This window comes from Geotrypetes seraphini, chromosome 4 (genome assembly GCF_902459505.1).
Source record: "Geotrypetes seraphini chromosome 4, aGeoSer1.1, whole genome shotgun sequence".
Classification (NCBI taxonomy): domain Eukaryota; kingdom Metazoa; phylum Chordata; class Amphibia; order Gymnophiona; family Dermophiidae; genus Geotrypetes; species Geotrypetes seraphini.
This window is the reverse complement of record NC_047087.1, coordinates 40284008-40296686: the sequence shown is the minus strand read 5'-3', so window position 1 is coordinate 40296686 and position 12679 is coordinate 40284008. Positions and strand designations below refer to the sequence as shown.

Sequence of the window (12679 nt, the reverse complement as noted above, 5' to 3'; positions counted from 1 at the left end):
GAAGAGATCTAGACCAGTGTTTCCGCGAGATGTTGCCTGGTGTGCCGTACGGTGCAGACACTGATTAGGCCTCAGGCCGGGTCCCGCACGCGCTCCCATGAGACTCCCCCGGTCCCCTCTGCGACACCTTCCACTTCCACATCCTACAGGACAGTGGCAGGCCGCTAAGTAGTGCGGGCGGGAGTCCCGGCGGACAGCTCAATGGAGTGCTGCACTGAGACACAGGCTTGAGACACAGGCGAGTTATGTTCGTAGGTGTACAGCGCTGCCACATCGCCATCTAGTGGTGAGATTGAAAAAGCCTATATTTTTTACAATAAAATTTACACATGGTTGTTAGTATGACTGTGGTAGGTAGGACATCATCTTCCGACTTCCTTCCAGGCCTAGCACAGTGTGGAGACAGAGCTGTCATCTGGAGCTGTCATCCGCCGGCTCATCGGGGATCGATCAGAAGAGTGCTGAGTGTGACGGACAGCGGCTATCTGGAGGAGACAAGCGCAGTAAGTCCTGAGTGACAGTGAGATACTGCAGTGATGGACAAGTTTTTGAAAAGGAAAGAACTAGACTCTGAACAAAATTTGGAGCCAGATGAGAGCCCAAGTATGAGTGGGGGTCAAAAGAAAGCAAAGATGGTTAGCGCAAGCAAATTCTCTGGCGCAAGGCAATATAGCGAAAGCTATATTTCAGTTGGATTTACTTTCACTGGAGATGCAAACAAACCAACTCCACTGTGCGTGGTGTGTGGTGAAAAGCTAGCTAACAGTGCTATGGTCCCAAGCAAACTTAAACGCCATCTCCAAACGAAACACCCTTCGCTTCAAAACAAGAATGCGGACTATTTTGTTCGCCTGCGTGACAACACGGAGAAACAGGCAACTTTCATGAGAAAAACCACAAAGGTAAATGAAAGAGTTCTTAAAGCTAGCTATCAAGTTGCTGAACTTATAGCCAAGTCAAAAAAGTCGCACACTGTGGCAGAGACATTAATACTTCCTGCCTGCAAAGCTATTGTAGAGGAGATGCTCGGACCTGAAGCAGCTAAGGAAATAGCCAAAGTCCCTCTCTCAGACAACACAATTTCCAGACGTATTAATGACATGTCTGCAGACATCGAAAGTGTGGTTTTGGAAAAGATCCGTATCAGTGAGAAATTTGCATTGCAACTTGACGAGTCTACTGATATCAGTGGACATGCTCAACTCTTGGCCAATGTGCGTTTTGTTGATGGTGATGCAATTAGAGAAAACTTCTTTTTTTGCAAGGCATTGCCAGAAAAAACAACAGGAGAAGAAATTTTTCGGGTCACATCAGAATACCTTGAACAAGGAGGACTTAAGTGGGAAAACTGCACAAGTGTCTGCACCGATGGAGCTGCAGCCATGGTCGGGCACACCAAAGGCTTTGTAAGCAGAGTGAAGGAAAGAAATCCAGATGTGATTGTTACGCATTGTTTTTTACACCGCGAGGCCCTCGTAGCCAAGACTTTACCAGCAGTCCTAGTTCATGTGTTGGATGATGTTGTGTGCATGGTAAACTTTGTAAAGTCACGACCCGTGAAAAGTCGCATATTTGCAGCTTTGTGTGAGGAGATGGGAGCAAAGCATAAAACCTTGCTGTTTCATACGGAGGTCCAGTGGTTGTCGCGTGGCAAGGTCTTGGTTCGTGTGTATGAGCTGCGGGAGGAACTTAAAGTGTTTCTGACAAATGAGAGGTCAGATTACGCAAAGCAGCTTGCAAGTGATGAGTGGTGTGCAAGGCTGGCATACCAGGCAGATATATTTTATCATCTGAATGAACTGAACACACGAATGCAAGGCCGAAGTGAAAACCTGCTTACAAGTACAGATAAAATAAATGGATTCCGTTCAAAGGTGCAACTCTGGCATGGAAAGTGGCAATCTTGAAATGTTCACACTCACCAAGCAATGGCAAGGTGTTCACACTGCTGCACTGTGTGAGATAATAGTTAAACATTTAAAAACTCTTGAGGAGAAGTTGTCATTTTATTTCTCTTCAGTCTCCACTGAATGCCTTGACTGGGTTAGAGACCCTTATAGCTCAGCATCAGTTGGTGGAAAGGACATGACTTTACAGGAGCAGGAGGAACTAACTGAACTGAGACAAAATCGTGGTTTCAAGCTAAGATTTGCTGATCTACCTTTGGACAGTTTTTGGTTGGATACCGCCAAGGAGTTCCCCCTTCTGGCAAACAAAGCTATTTTGACATTGCTCCCATTTTCCACTACATATCTGAGTGAGATTAGCTTTTCAAGCATGATTGCTATAAAAACCAAATACAGAGAGAGACTGAGAGCTGTTGACGAAGAGCTACGTGTGTGTCTTTCTTCGATTCCAGCCAGAATATCAGCTTTGTGTTCAGCCAAACAGGCCCAGGTTTTGCACTGAATAAAGTATTTTATAATTTTTCACTATTCTGTTTACTTAATATTTCATAATAAAGTAATTATAAAATACTTTCTTTGTGTTTATTTGATTCCTATTCAAGAGAATTACTTTATATATAGTCAATATAGGCACAGAGTTAAATTTTTTAACATTTTCTAATGGTGGTGTGCCTCGTGATTTTTTTCATGAAACAAGTGTGCCTTTGCCCAAAAAAGGTTGAAAAACACTGATCTAGACATTCCCGAGAGAATTACATAACAAAGATTCATGAAAGTTACATGATATGGTAGAGAATTACAAATTAGAAGATATCTGGATTTTTTCGAGGGAATTACATAACAAAGATTCAAGTATTTACGGAATACAGTGGAGAGTAACAATACATTCGGGTACCAGGAGAAAATTACCTAACATTAAGGAAGAAGTTTATTGGATTCAGATGGAGGTGCTTATTTAGGAGTCTGAGAATGTATTGGCGGTATGGTTCGCGGATCATGATAAATAATAGAAAGAACCCTGGTGGATTGAGGTATAATTTTTTAAAAATTAAAATTGTCCTATCCAGGATCTTTGGCTAATAGGGAAGCCAGGGGGAGACAGTTTTAGAGTTGTTTTTGCTGTTCCCATGCTCATGTGTTTGTGTTTTCTGCTGGCAGGAATTTGAAAAAACTGGGCATGAAATATTAACTTACTATCCCTAAGCTGTAGCCAGTTAGTGACTTCAATTCCTAGGGAAATATAATTTTGCCACTGTTTTAATATCAGGGAGCAAATGCATATAATTGACTCTGCAATTAGACTAGCAACATTCTAGATATGATGTGACAGTAGCCAGATGACTTGTATTTATCAGTGTACAAAACATTCAGGAGCTCAGAACATAGATATGGAATAACAGCTAAAATTAACCCATAGTAAATGAAAAATTTCTGCATTAACTGTTGAGGGCGCTCCCAACATTTTGATATTTTATTAATGCACAGAAAAGTTATTTACTGTTTTAATTGCATAGAAGAGACATTATTTGTGCCATGCCATAGTCACAGTTAATATGCAGTAACTGCTTTCACATTAACTGAAAGGCTTATTTCATGCTCCGTTCTGTGTTAGGTAATTAATGCAAAAATGATTGCATCCTATAGTAACTACCTATATTAACCATGGCTTTGGGGTCCTTTCACTATAAGCTTAGCGCATGCTAACAAACATTAGTGTGTGTGCTAAGTGCCAAATGGCTTATAGGTTAAAAACATTTTGCATTTGCTAATTTGTGTTAACACATGCTAAGCTTTATTAAAAGGACCTTGAGGGGCTTACCCCCCTCCTTTACAAAGCCACGCTGGCATTTTTAGCACTGGATGCGGCAGTACAAACTCCGACGCTCATAGAAATCCTATGAGCATTTGAGTTCTTACTTCTGCGGCCAGTGCTAAAAACACTAGTGCTGCTTTATAAATGAGAGCCTTATTTACTAAACTGCATTCTAGTGAAATGTAGTGGTCCTGAACCCGCAAGTTGCTTGCAGAATACCATTATAATTGAATTGAATTTGCTTGTGATACCTAGGATGGAACTTTGAGATTATGGAATATTGAAAATTGTGAGCGAATTCCAGCAATACAAGAAAACAAAAGACTAAGGGAATCGCCAATAATTAAGGTTGGTGTTATGCCAGGTTTGTTTTTACTAATTGCAAAAATAAGAAATGAATCAAAGAATGCTTGGGTGATGGCTGATTTTCAAATGCTTTGGTATTTCAAATTAGTAATTTAAGGATTTAACAATGCATTTATTCTTTTGATAGATTATTGCATTTGATAATCTTAAAAAGAACATGGGGAATTCAGTACAGGAGCAAAGATGCCAGGAAATGAAAGAAAGCAAAATCCAATAAAACTTTATTGAACTTGAAATCCCATATTAAAAAGACCCTCATGTCCCTCCAAATATTATATATTTATTTATTTAAAAAATTTCTAGTCTGCCTATCACCAGCAGTATATTTTGTACCCCAAACCATGTAAAGTGAATAATGGTCCTATAGGAAAAATAGGATTAGGTTCCTGCATGGGACAGCATTTGACAAAAACCATGTTACAAACATATTTTTTATTTGCAGTATTGCACAGAACTTAGAAAATAAATAAATGTATGGTATTGCACAACCATAGTAAGCAATTAATCTGTTCATCAATGCAATGCACCATGGCTTTCTCACCATTAGAAGTACCGTAACGCTATTAAACAAAAAAAATTGCACAGAACAGTACTGAAAAATAAATATGTAGCCATGTTGGGACATGCTATTGAACAGAACCCTTGAACAGGCCCCCAACGCACAGCCGAACCCCCGCTGACCCTCCATCCTTCCCTCCCCGCCGACCGCTAGTGAACTCTACCTTCAACCAAAGTAGCATCGGGCTGGCAGCACTCTAAACAGGCTGCTTGGCCTTGTCCGTCGGGGATTTCACTCTGCCACGTTACTGATGATGTCATCAGTAATGCGGCAGAGTGCAATCCCCGACGGACAAGGCCAAGCAGCCTGTTTAGAGTGCTGCCAGCCTGATGCTGCTTTGGTTGAAGGTAGGGCTTGCTCATGGACGGCAGGGAGGGAAGGATGGAGGGTCAGCAGGAGTTCGGCTGTGCAATGGGAGCGGAGGGAGGAGGGGGTGCTCAAGGGTTCTGCTGTACAAGGGATGGGAGGGAGGGAAGGATAGAAGCTGGGAAAACTTCTGCTGCACAGGGGGATGGGAGGGAAGGGAGGAAAGATGCTGCACATGTGGGGGAGAGAAAGGAAAGAGGAAGAATTGGGGTGAAGGAAAGGGAGGGAGAGATAATCATCTGCATACCCCAAAAATAAAACCTAGTGCCTTTATTGGGCCCCAAATGAATATGACTGTCATATTTTCGGAGAATTACAGTAGTCTATGGGGGGTCCTGAAAAAGTGATTTTTGAAGGTTTCTATGTCTAGAGCTAGAGTCCATTTCCCTGTAGTTTTTGAACTTCAGAGGACCTCCCCAGGCCATTTTTGGCACGAAGTTGCTGGCGGTGGCCATCTTGGATTTTAAACAATCTTTTTTTCTAAAGCTTCTGTCTGCCTCAGAACACCTCGATTTTGCTTAAAATCAATAGGGGTGGGCTCCTCATACCTTTCTATCCCTGTATCATGTCAGATTTGTGCTGGATGGTCGGCTGAGGAGCATCCATGTGCTGAGGGGCAGGAGCCTTAGGCTCAGCCTCCTCTGAGCCCCAGGGCTGGGGATCTGCAGGAGGCTCGATCCAGGGGAAGAGGCCTTTGCCAGAGCCCTCCAAAGGAGATCTGATGAAGCACAGATGTGTGAACACCACAGAGCCCAGGAGGACTTTGAGGGAGTCCCTGCTGAGGTCATAGAGACCACCTGTGCAAGGCTTCACCTCGGATTTTGTGAGCCTGATGTGCAATTCTTATTTAAACTGTCAGGGTCCCCCCGCCTCTGCTGAAGGCACAACAGTTGTGGCGGCACCGTGGATTGGTCCTCAGCCGGCGGCACGTGCAGATGAGGACCCAAATCTAGACCAGGGGGGTCCAGTCTGACATTGAATGGGAGGATGGAAGGTCCAATTCCATACCCTTTTTGTCCCAGGATGCAATTTTCCTGGTAGAGCCTGGTTCTCTGCATGAAACCAGCAGAGAAGAATTAGTGGTGGCTCTAGAATCAGGAGGAAAACCCCATGGTGCAGTGGCTGTTCAAGGGTAAATTTGGCCAGAGGGAAGGACAAATGCCTGTATCTTGGCGTAGTATACAGACCCCCAAGACAACAGGATGACCAAGATATGGAATTAATCGGAGATATAGAGAATATCACCTTGCGTGGGGACACAGTATTGTTAGGTGACTTCAACATGCCTGATGTGGATTGGGTCACGCTTTCCTCTGCTTCATGCAGCAGCAGGAGGCTATTAAATTCCTTGAAGGGAGCAAGACTAAGGCAACTGGTGTTGGAACCAACAAGGGATCAGGCAATCCTAGACCTGATACTTACCAATGGAGAAAGTGTCACAGAGGTCTCGGTGGGTGACACATTGGCCTCCAGCGACCACAACATGGTATGGTTCAATCTCAGAAAAGGTTTCACTAAATCTACCACACTGACCAAGGTCCTTAAATTCAAGGACACAAACTTCAAAGAAATGGGAGACTTCGTTCACCAGGTGCTACAAAGCCAAGCAGAAACCGATAACGTGGAAGAAATGTGGTCAACTATGAAAGCCACCATACAGGAAGCAACAAACCGCTATGTTAAATCGGTAAGTAAACGGAGTAGGAACAATAAGCCACAATGGTTCTCTGCGGAGATCTTGTACCTCATCAAGGAGAAGTAAAAAGCATTCATCTCTTACAAACAATCAGGGAAACAGGACTCCAGGGAAATCTATCTGACCAAGTCAAAAGCAGTCAAAACAGCAGTTAGGGAGGCCAAATTCCGAATAGAGGAGTCTTTAGCAAGGAACATAAAGAGAGGAGATAAATCCTTTTTCAGGTATATCAGTGATAGGAACAAGAACTCAGGTGGGATAGTACGCCTCAGGAAACCAGAGGGAGACTATGCAGAAACGGACTCGGAAAAAGCCCAACTGTTAAATGAATACTTCTGCTCAGTCTTCACCCGCGAGGCGCCGGGACTTGGTCCTCAGCTGCAGACAAGGGTTGACTCAGCTGATCCATTTAGTAATTTCGAGTTTACGCCCAGCAGTGTCTACTGCGAGCTGTCAAAGCTCAAGGTTAACAAGGCAATGGGGCCTGACAACCTACACCCCAGGGTGCTCAGTGAGTTGTGTGATGTCTTGGCGGAACCGCTATCCGCGCTCTTCAATCTCTCCCTTAGTACAGGTGACGTCCCGTTGGACTGGAAAATGGCTAACGTCATTCCACTTCATAAGAAAGGCTCCAAGATGGAAACAGCAAACTACAGACCGGTGAGTCTCACATCAATAGTGAGCAAACTAATGGAAACTCTAATCAAACGCCAATTGGATACGATCATGAACGAGGAGAATCTACGTGATCCCCGTCAACATGGATTTACTAAGGGGAGATCCTGCCAATCCAACCTGATCGGCTTCTTTGACTGGGTAACGAGAAAGCTGGATGTTGGGGAGTCCCTGGACATCGTATACCTGGACTTAAGCAAAGCATTCGATAGCGTACCACACCGCAGGTTGCTGAGCAAGATGAGTTCTATAGGATTGGGCGACACGTTGACGAAATGGATTGGGAACTGGCTTGAGGGTAGGCTTCAGAGGGTAATGGTGAATGGCACCCCCTCCGAAACGACGGAGGTGATCAGTGGAGTGCCACAGGGCTCCGTCCTGGGCCCGATCCTGTTCAACATCTACATAAGAGACTTGGCAGAAGGTCTCCGAGGTAAAATAACATTATTCGCTGATGACGCCAAACTAAGCAATGTAGTGGCCAAGAGTACAACAGACAAAAATTCAATGCCCGACAACATGATGCACGAACTACTACTACTGGAGCGCTGGTCTAGGTCCTGGCAACTCAGCTTCAATGCCAAAAAATGCAAAGTCATGCACCTGGGCAGCCAAAATCCATGCAAGACTTACACCCTAAATGGCGAGATCCTAACAAGAACTGAAGCAGAGCGTGACCTAGGGGTGATCGTCAGTGAGGACATGAAGGCTGCCAATCAAGTGGAGCAAGCTTCCTCCAAAGCAAGGCAAATCATAGGTTGCATACGCAGGAGTTTTGTCAGCCGTAAGCCTGAAGTCATTATGCCATTGTATAGATCCATGGTGAGACCACACCTGGAGTACTGTGTGCAATTTTGGAGGCTGCATTACTGAAAGGATGTGCTGAGACTAGAGTCGGTGCAGAGAATGGCAACCCGGATGATCGCGGGTCTCAAGGATCTCCCTTACGAGGAAAGGCTGGATAAGTTACAGCTCTACTCACTCGAGGAACGCAGAGAGAGGGGAGACATGATCGAGACGTTCAAGTATCTCACGGGTCGCATCGAGGTGGAAGAAGATATCTTCCTTCTCAAGGGTCCCACGGCAACCAGGGGGCACCCGTGGAAAATCAGGGGAGGGAAACTGCACAGTGACACCAGGAAATTCTTTTTCACTGAAAGAGTTGTTGACCGCTGGAATAATCTTCCACTTCAGGTCACTGAGGCCAGCAGCGTGCCTGATTTAAAGGCCAAATGGGATAGATACGTGGGATCTATTCACTGAGTTAGGTGGGGAAGGGTCATTGCGGTGGGCAGACTGGATGGGCCGTGGCCCTTATCTGCCGTCTATTTCTATGTTTCTATGTTTCTAAGGCATCAGCACTTCCGGGCATAGTTAAATTACTGCTTGAATTGTAGCTGGAGTTTCTACTTGCCTGCATGTCACAGTGCGCAATTATGAGAGGCTCAGTGACTCTGACCACTTTCTTTCCTTCAGATCCTGACATCACAAAGCTAGTCACTGACCACTGGGAATCTCTAGAGGGGTCCCTGGGAGTGGCCAAGACTATGGACAAGCTTTATCCCATGGCTCCAGATTTTCAACAGCTGTTTGTTCAGCTGAAGGTGGATTCGCTGGTAGCAAAGGTCACCAAGCGGACTTCCTTGCCCAGTAAAGGAGGTGTGATGTTAAAAGATACTCAGGATCGCAAGATAGATGTAGTTCTCAAGAGGCAATTTGAAGCTTTAGCCTTAGGAATTAAAGTAGCAGCCACAAGTTCCTTGTGGCATGTGCTTGCCACACTCAGCTAGCTTGAATCCTGGTCTCGGAGGAAGACGAGGACCCTCAGATGATCCTTTCTGGGATGAATTATGTAGCAGATGCTCTGTATGTCATCATAAGAGTCATAAGCAAGGTGTAATCCTATTCTTTCTCCACCCAACAGATGCTCTGCATCAGACAATGGGCAGGAGACTCGGCTTCTAAGGTCACCATCCCTTCAAGGAGCAGATACTATTTGGAAAGGGTCTGGATGACCTTATGGCCAATGTTATGGACTTTCGCTCTAAAGCCTTGCCAGACAGCAGACCCCGAGCAGCTTGGAGCTCTGGGCATGGGAATGTTTGAGGCTGTCAAATTCTGTTCTTATGTGGGAAGCCAAACAATGCAGAGGTTCTTTCAGGAGTTGCAGCAGAGGTTCAGAGGGGCAGAAGGCAGCAAGCCTCAGGCTCACTCTTCTATAGCTTCCAAGAAAGTGCAATTATGCCAGGTCATCAGCTGCACCCCTCCCCCTCGATAGATGGCAGGCTGTCAGCTTACTGGACAGTCTGGGCGCAGATGGGTGCAGATCATTGGGTACTAGAGGTTATTCAAGAAGGTTACAAGATCGAGTTCCGTGCCCCTCTTCCAGGCCTCTTTGTAGATTCTCTGGCCGGCCAGCCAGAGAGAGCCCTCAGAGTCTGGGCAAATGTACAAAAGCTCCTGGATCTTTGTGCCATAGAGCCTATTTCAGACGAAGAATCAGGCTCGGACAGATTCTCCATATACTTCATAATGCCAAAGAAAGGCTCAGGTGATTGGAAGCCGATTCTGGATCTCAAATTGGTCAGTGCTGCATTGAAAGTACCACACTTCCACATGAAGACTGTTCAGTCATTGCAGCAGTGGTGCCTGGGGAATTTCTTGCCTCCCTTGATTTGATGGAGGCCCATCTCCACATTCCCATTTTTTCTGCTCACAGGAAGTACTTGCAGTTCCATGTACTGGAGTAGCATTTCCAATTCTCCGCTCTCTCCTTTGGCCTTGCCTAAGCACCTCACAGCTTTACCAAGGTGATAGCGGTGGTAGCAGTGTACCTGTGCAAGGCAGGGATCCAAGTACACCCATATTTGGATGATTGGCTAATCAGGGCCTCATCCAAGGGCAAATTGGCAGTCTCAAGAGTGGTCCAACTTCTGTGGGACTTGGATGTATAGTCAACTTCAAGAAGAGTCACTAGGAGTCAATCCAGTGCTTGGAGTACCTAGGAATTCTGTCCAGCATGGCTGTAAGCCAGGTTTTTCTTCCAGAGCCATGCAGATAGCGGCTCCAGAAGCAGATATTGGACCTGCTACTGAGTCCAGCTCCAACAGTGTGGCGGCATCTGCAAGTTCTAGGTTCAATTGCAGCAACCATAGAAGTAGTCCATTGAGCCAGTGCACATATGAGACCCCTTCAAGATTCACTCCTATCTCCTCTGACAGACTCACTTCAGCAACCACTTCTGTGAACACTGGAAGCAAGGAACAGCTTACAGTGATGGCTGCAGATAGCTTTCTTCTCAAAGGGCATGCCACTCTGTAAATCCTCCTGGGAGATCCTAACAACCAATGTTAGCCTTTTATAGTTGGAGGGGTCATTGCAACAATCACCCAGTTTAGGGTTGTTGGTCCCCGACCCAGCAAAAGTGGTCCATAAATCGTCTGGAACTCAGCCATTTGGCTAGTGTTACAGGCTCTGGAGAAGTCTGGAAGGCAAGGCAGTCAGGGTATTCTCGGACAATGCCACAGCGGTGGCCTACATCAGTTGACAAGGAGGCACCAAGAGCACCCCCATTACATCTAGAAGCTCAGCTGCTCTTTCAGTGGGCAGATCATTTGTAGGCTCTCTCAACTATACACGTTGTGGGAGTGGAGAATGTTCAGGCAGACTATCTCAGATGGAAGACACTCAGCCCAGGGGAATGGTTGCTCTCCCCATTAGTATTTGATGCCATTGTTCAACAGTGGGGATACTCTTCATACCTTTACCAGGTTCTATAGGATAGATGTGGCAGCCAGGAAGGACATCGTTTTTGGGTCTTCAGTATTAAAGGCAGGCTCAGTAGTCCCATCCTATTCTCAGGGGACTGCTTTGGTACGTCCCTAGTTTTCAGGACTATTAGACAGATTGCACTAGAAAGAAAGATTAGGTTCTTACCTCGATAATCTTCTTTCTTGTAGATGTGTCTAGTAGTTTTGAAGCCCCACCCAGTGAATGGGCTTCACTTGCCTTTGGTCTTAATTTCAGTCATTGTCTGACTGTGAAGAATTTGTCTCACAGCTAAGCTGAAAAAAAAGGGGGGGTGAGGAAATCAAGTCTGAGTTTCTGCTTCTTAACAAGACATGCGAGTAGTTATGAGCTCCATAAATGTTAGTGCCGGTTGCACACAATTTTGCATAATTTTGATAATGTTATTCTTGTTTCAGAGCAGAACAGAAGTATAGTGTTGGGGAGTTCTTCTTGTTGCCCTCCTTCTGGTGATGTCTTCCATTACAGTGGTTCTTGATTGCTTTTGTACAAACTGAAAGGGCAGGAACAAGCCTGCTGGGAACAAGGCGGAATTGAAAGATGAGTGATATTTTGCAATATTTTATTTACAAATCAACCTAAATTTAAAAGCTAGAATCAGAGAGAGAGAGATAGCATATTCTGTCAGAGAATGATTTCAGTGGTTAAAATCTGTTCTTGTCCATTTAATGATTGCTGACTTTTTCTTTCAGTGTGAACAGTGTGACAAACCTTTCTTGCTCTTAAACTGGGATGACGCCAACTTGATAACTCAGTGTGTTTTCTGTCGTATGGCTTCTCCTCTAAGAAATATTTTCCCATCTCCTCCTGCATACTAACCTGAACTTCATGCCAGGAAGAGCTTTCAGTTATCTCTGTGATTCAGGAAATATTTTATCAAAAACTTTTCCAACAGAAATCATATAACCCTAATTTACAGAATACTATAAATAATATTTTTGTGCACTGGTTTTGAATTCTGTAATAATACAAATTTAAACTTGTTTTGATCTTTACAATGTTAGCACAGTAGTAAATGATAAACTCTGTTATTGTATTAATAAATTCTTTTTAACAGTTTCTAAATTAACATATGCACCATTTGTATTGACTTTTCAGTGTAGTTGAAATTTATTTCTCACATGTTAGGAGAAAGTGAAACTAGACCTTGGTTTTTCAAGAGGCAGTTTGTAGAGTGCTGCCAAGTAGGATTTCATTCAGGAAGTGGTTTTATCATGTCCAGAAAATGGGAAAAGTACTTAAGACCTGATGCATGCCAATCATTGACCATGTAATATGGCTTTTACTACAGTGTTAAATTGGAATTAGCCATTGAGAAACAGTTTATGGTTTGTAAATTTTGGAGATCATATTCTGCTATAAAGGCATGAAATGTATGTAGGGGGGAGGAATCTTGTATATGCATAGATAATGTACAGGGGGGCCATTTACATAACAATGTTATTGGTTCAGGACCAGGGCTGACAGACACTCTGGAGGCCTTAGACAGT

General features: G+C 44.4%; 1 protein-coding gene across 2 annotated transcripts in view; it reads left to right on the top strand.

Moving 5' to 3' along the window:
• Nucleotides 1–12190, top strand: part of WDR88 (WD repeat domain 88) — a 47317-nt gene extending 35127 nt beyond the window's left edge. For both annotated transcript variants that reach the window (XM_033940475.1, XM_033940474.1), the window contains 2 exons: nt 3976–4068; nt 11882–12190. In XM_033940475.1, coding sequence (XP_033796366.1) covers nt 3976–4068; nt 11882–12007 — 219 coding nt within the window. In that variant the 3' untranslated portion in view covers nt 12008–12190. The remainder of the gene's footprint in view (nt 1–3975; nt 4069–11881) is intronic.
• Nucleotides 12191–12679: the final 489 nt, after the last annotated feature.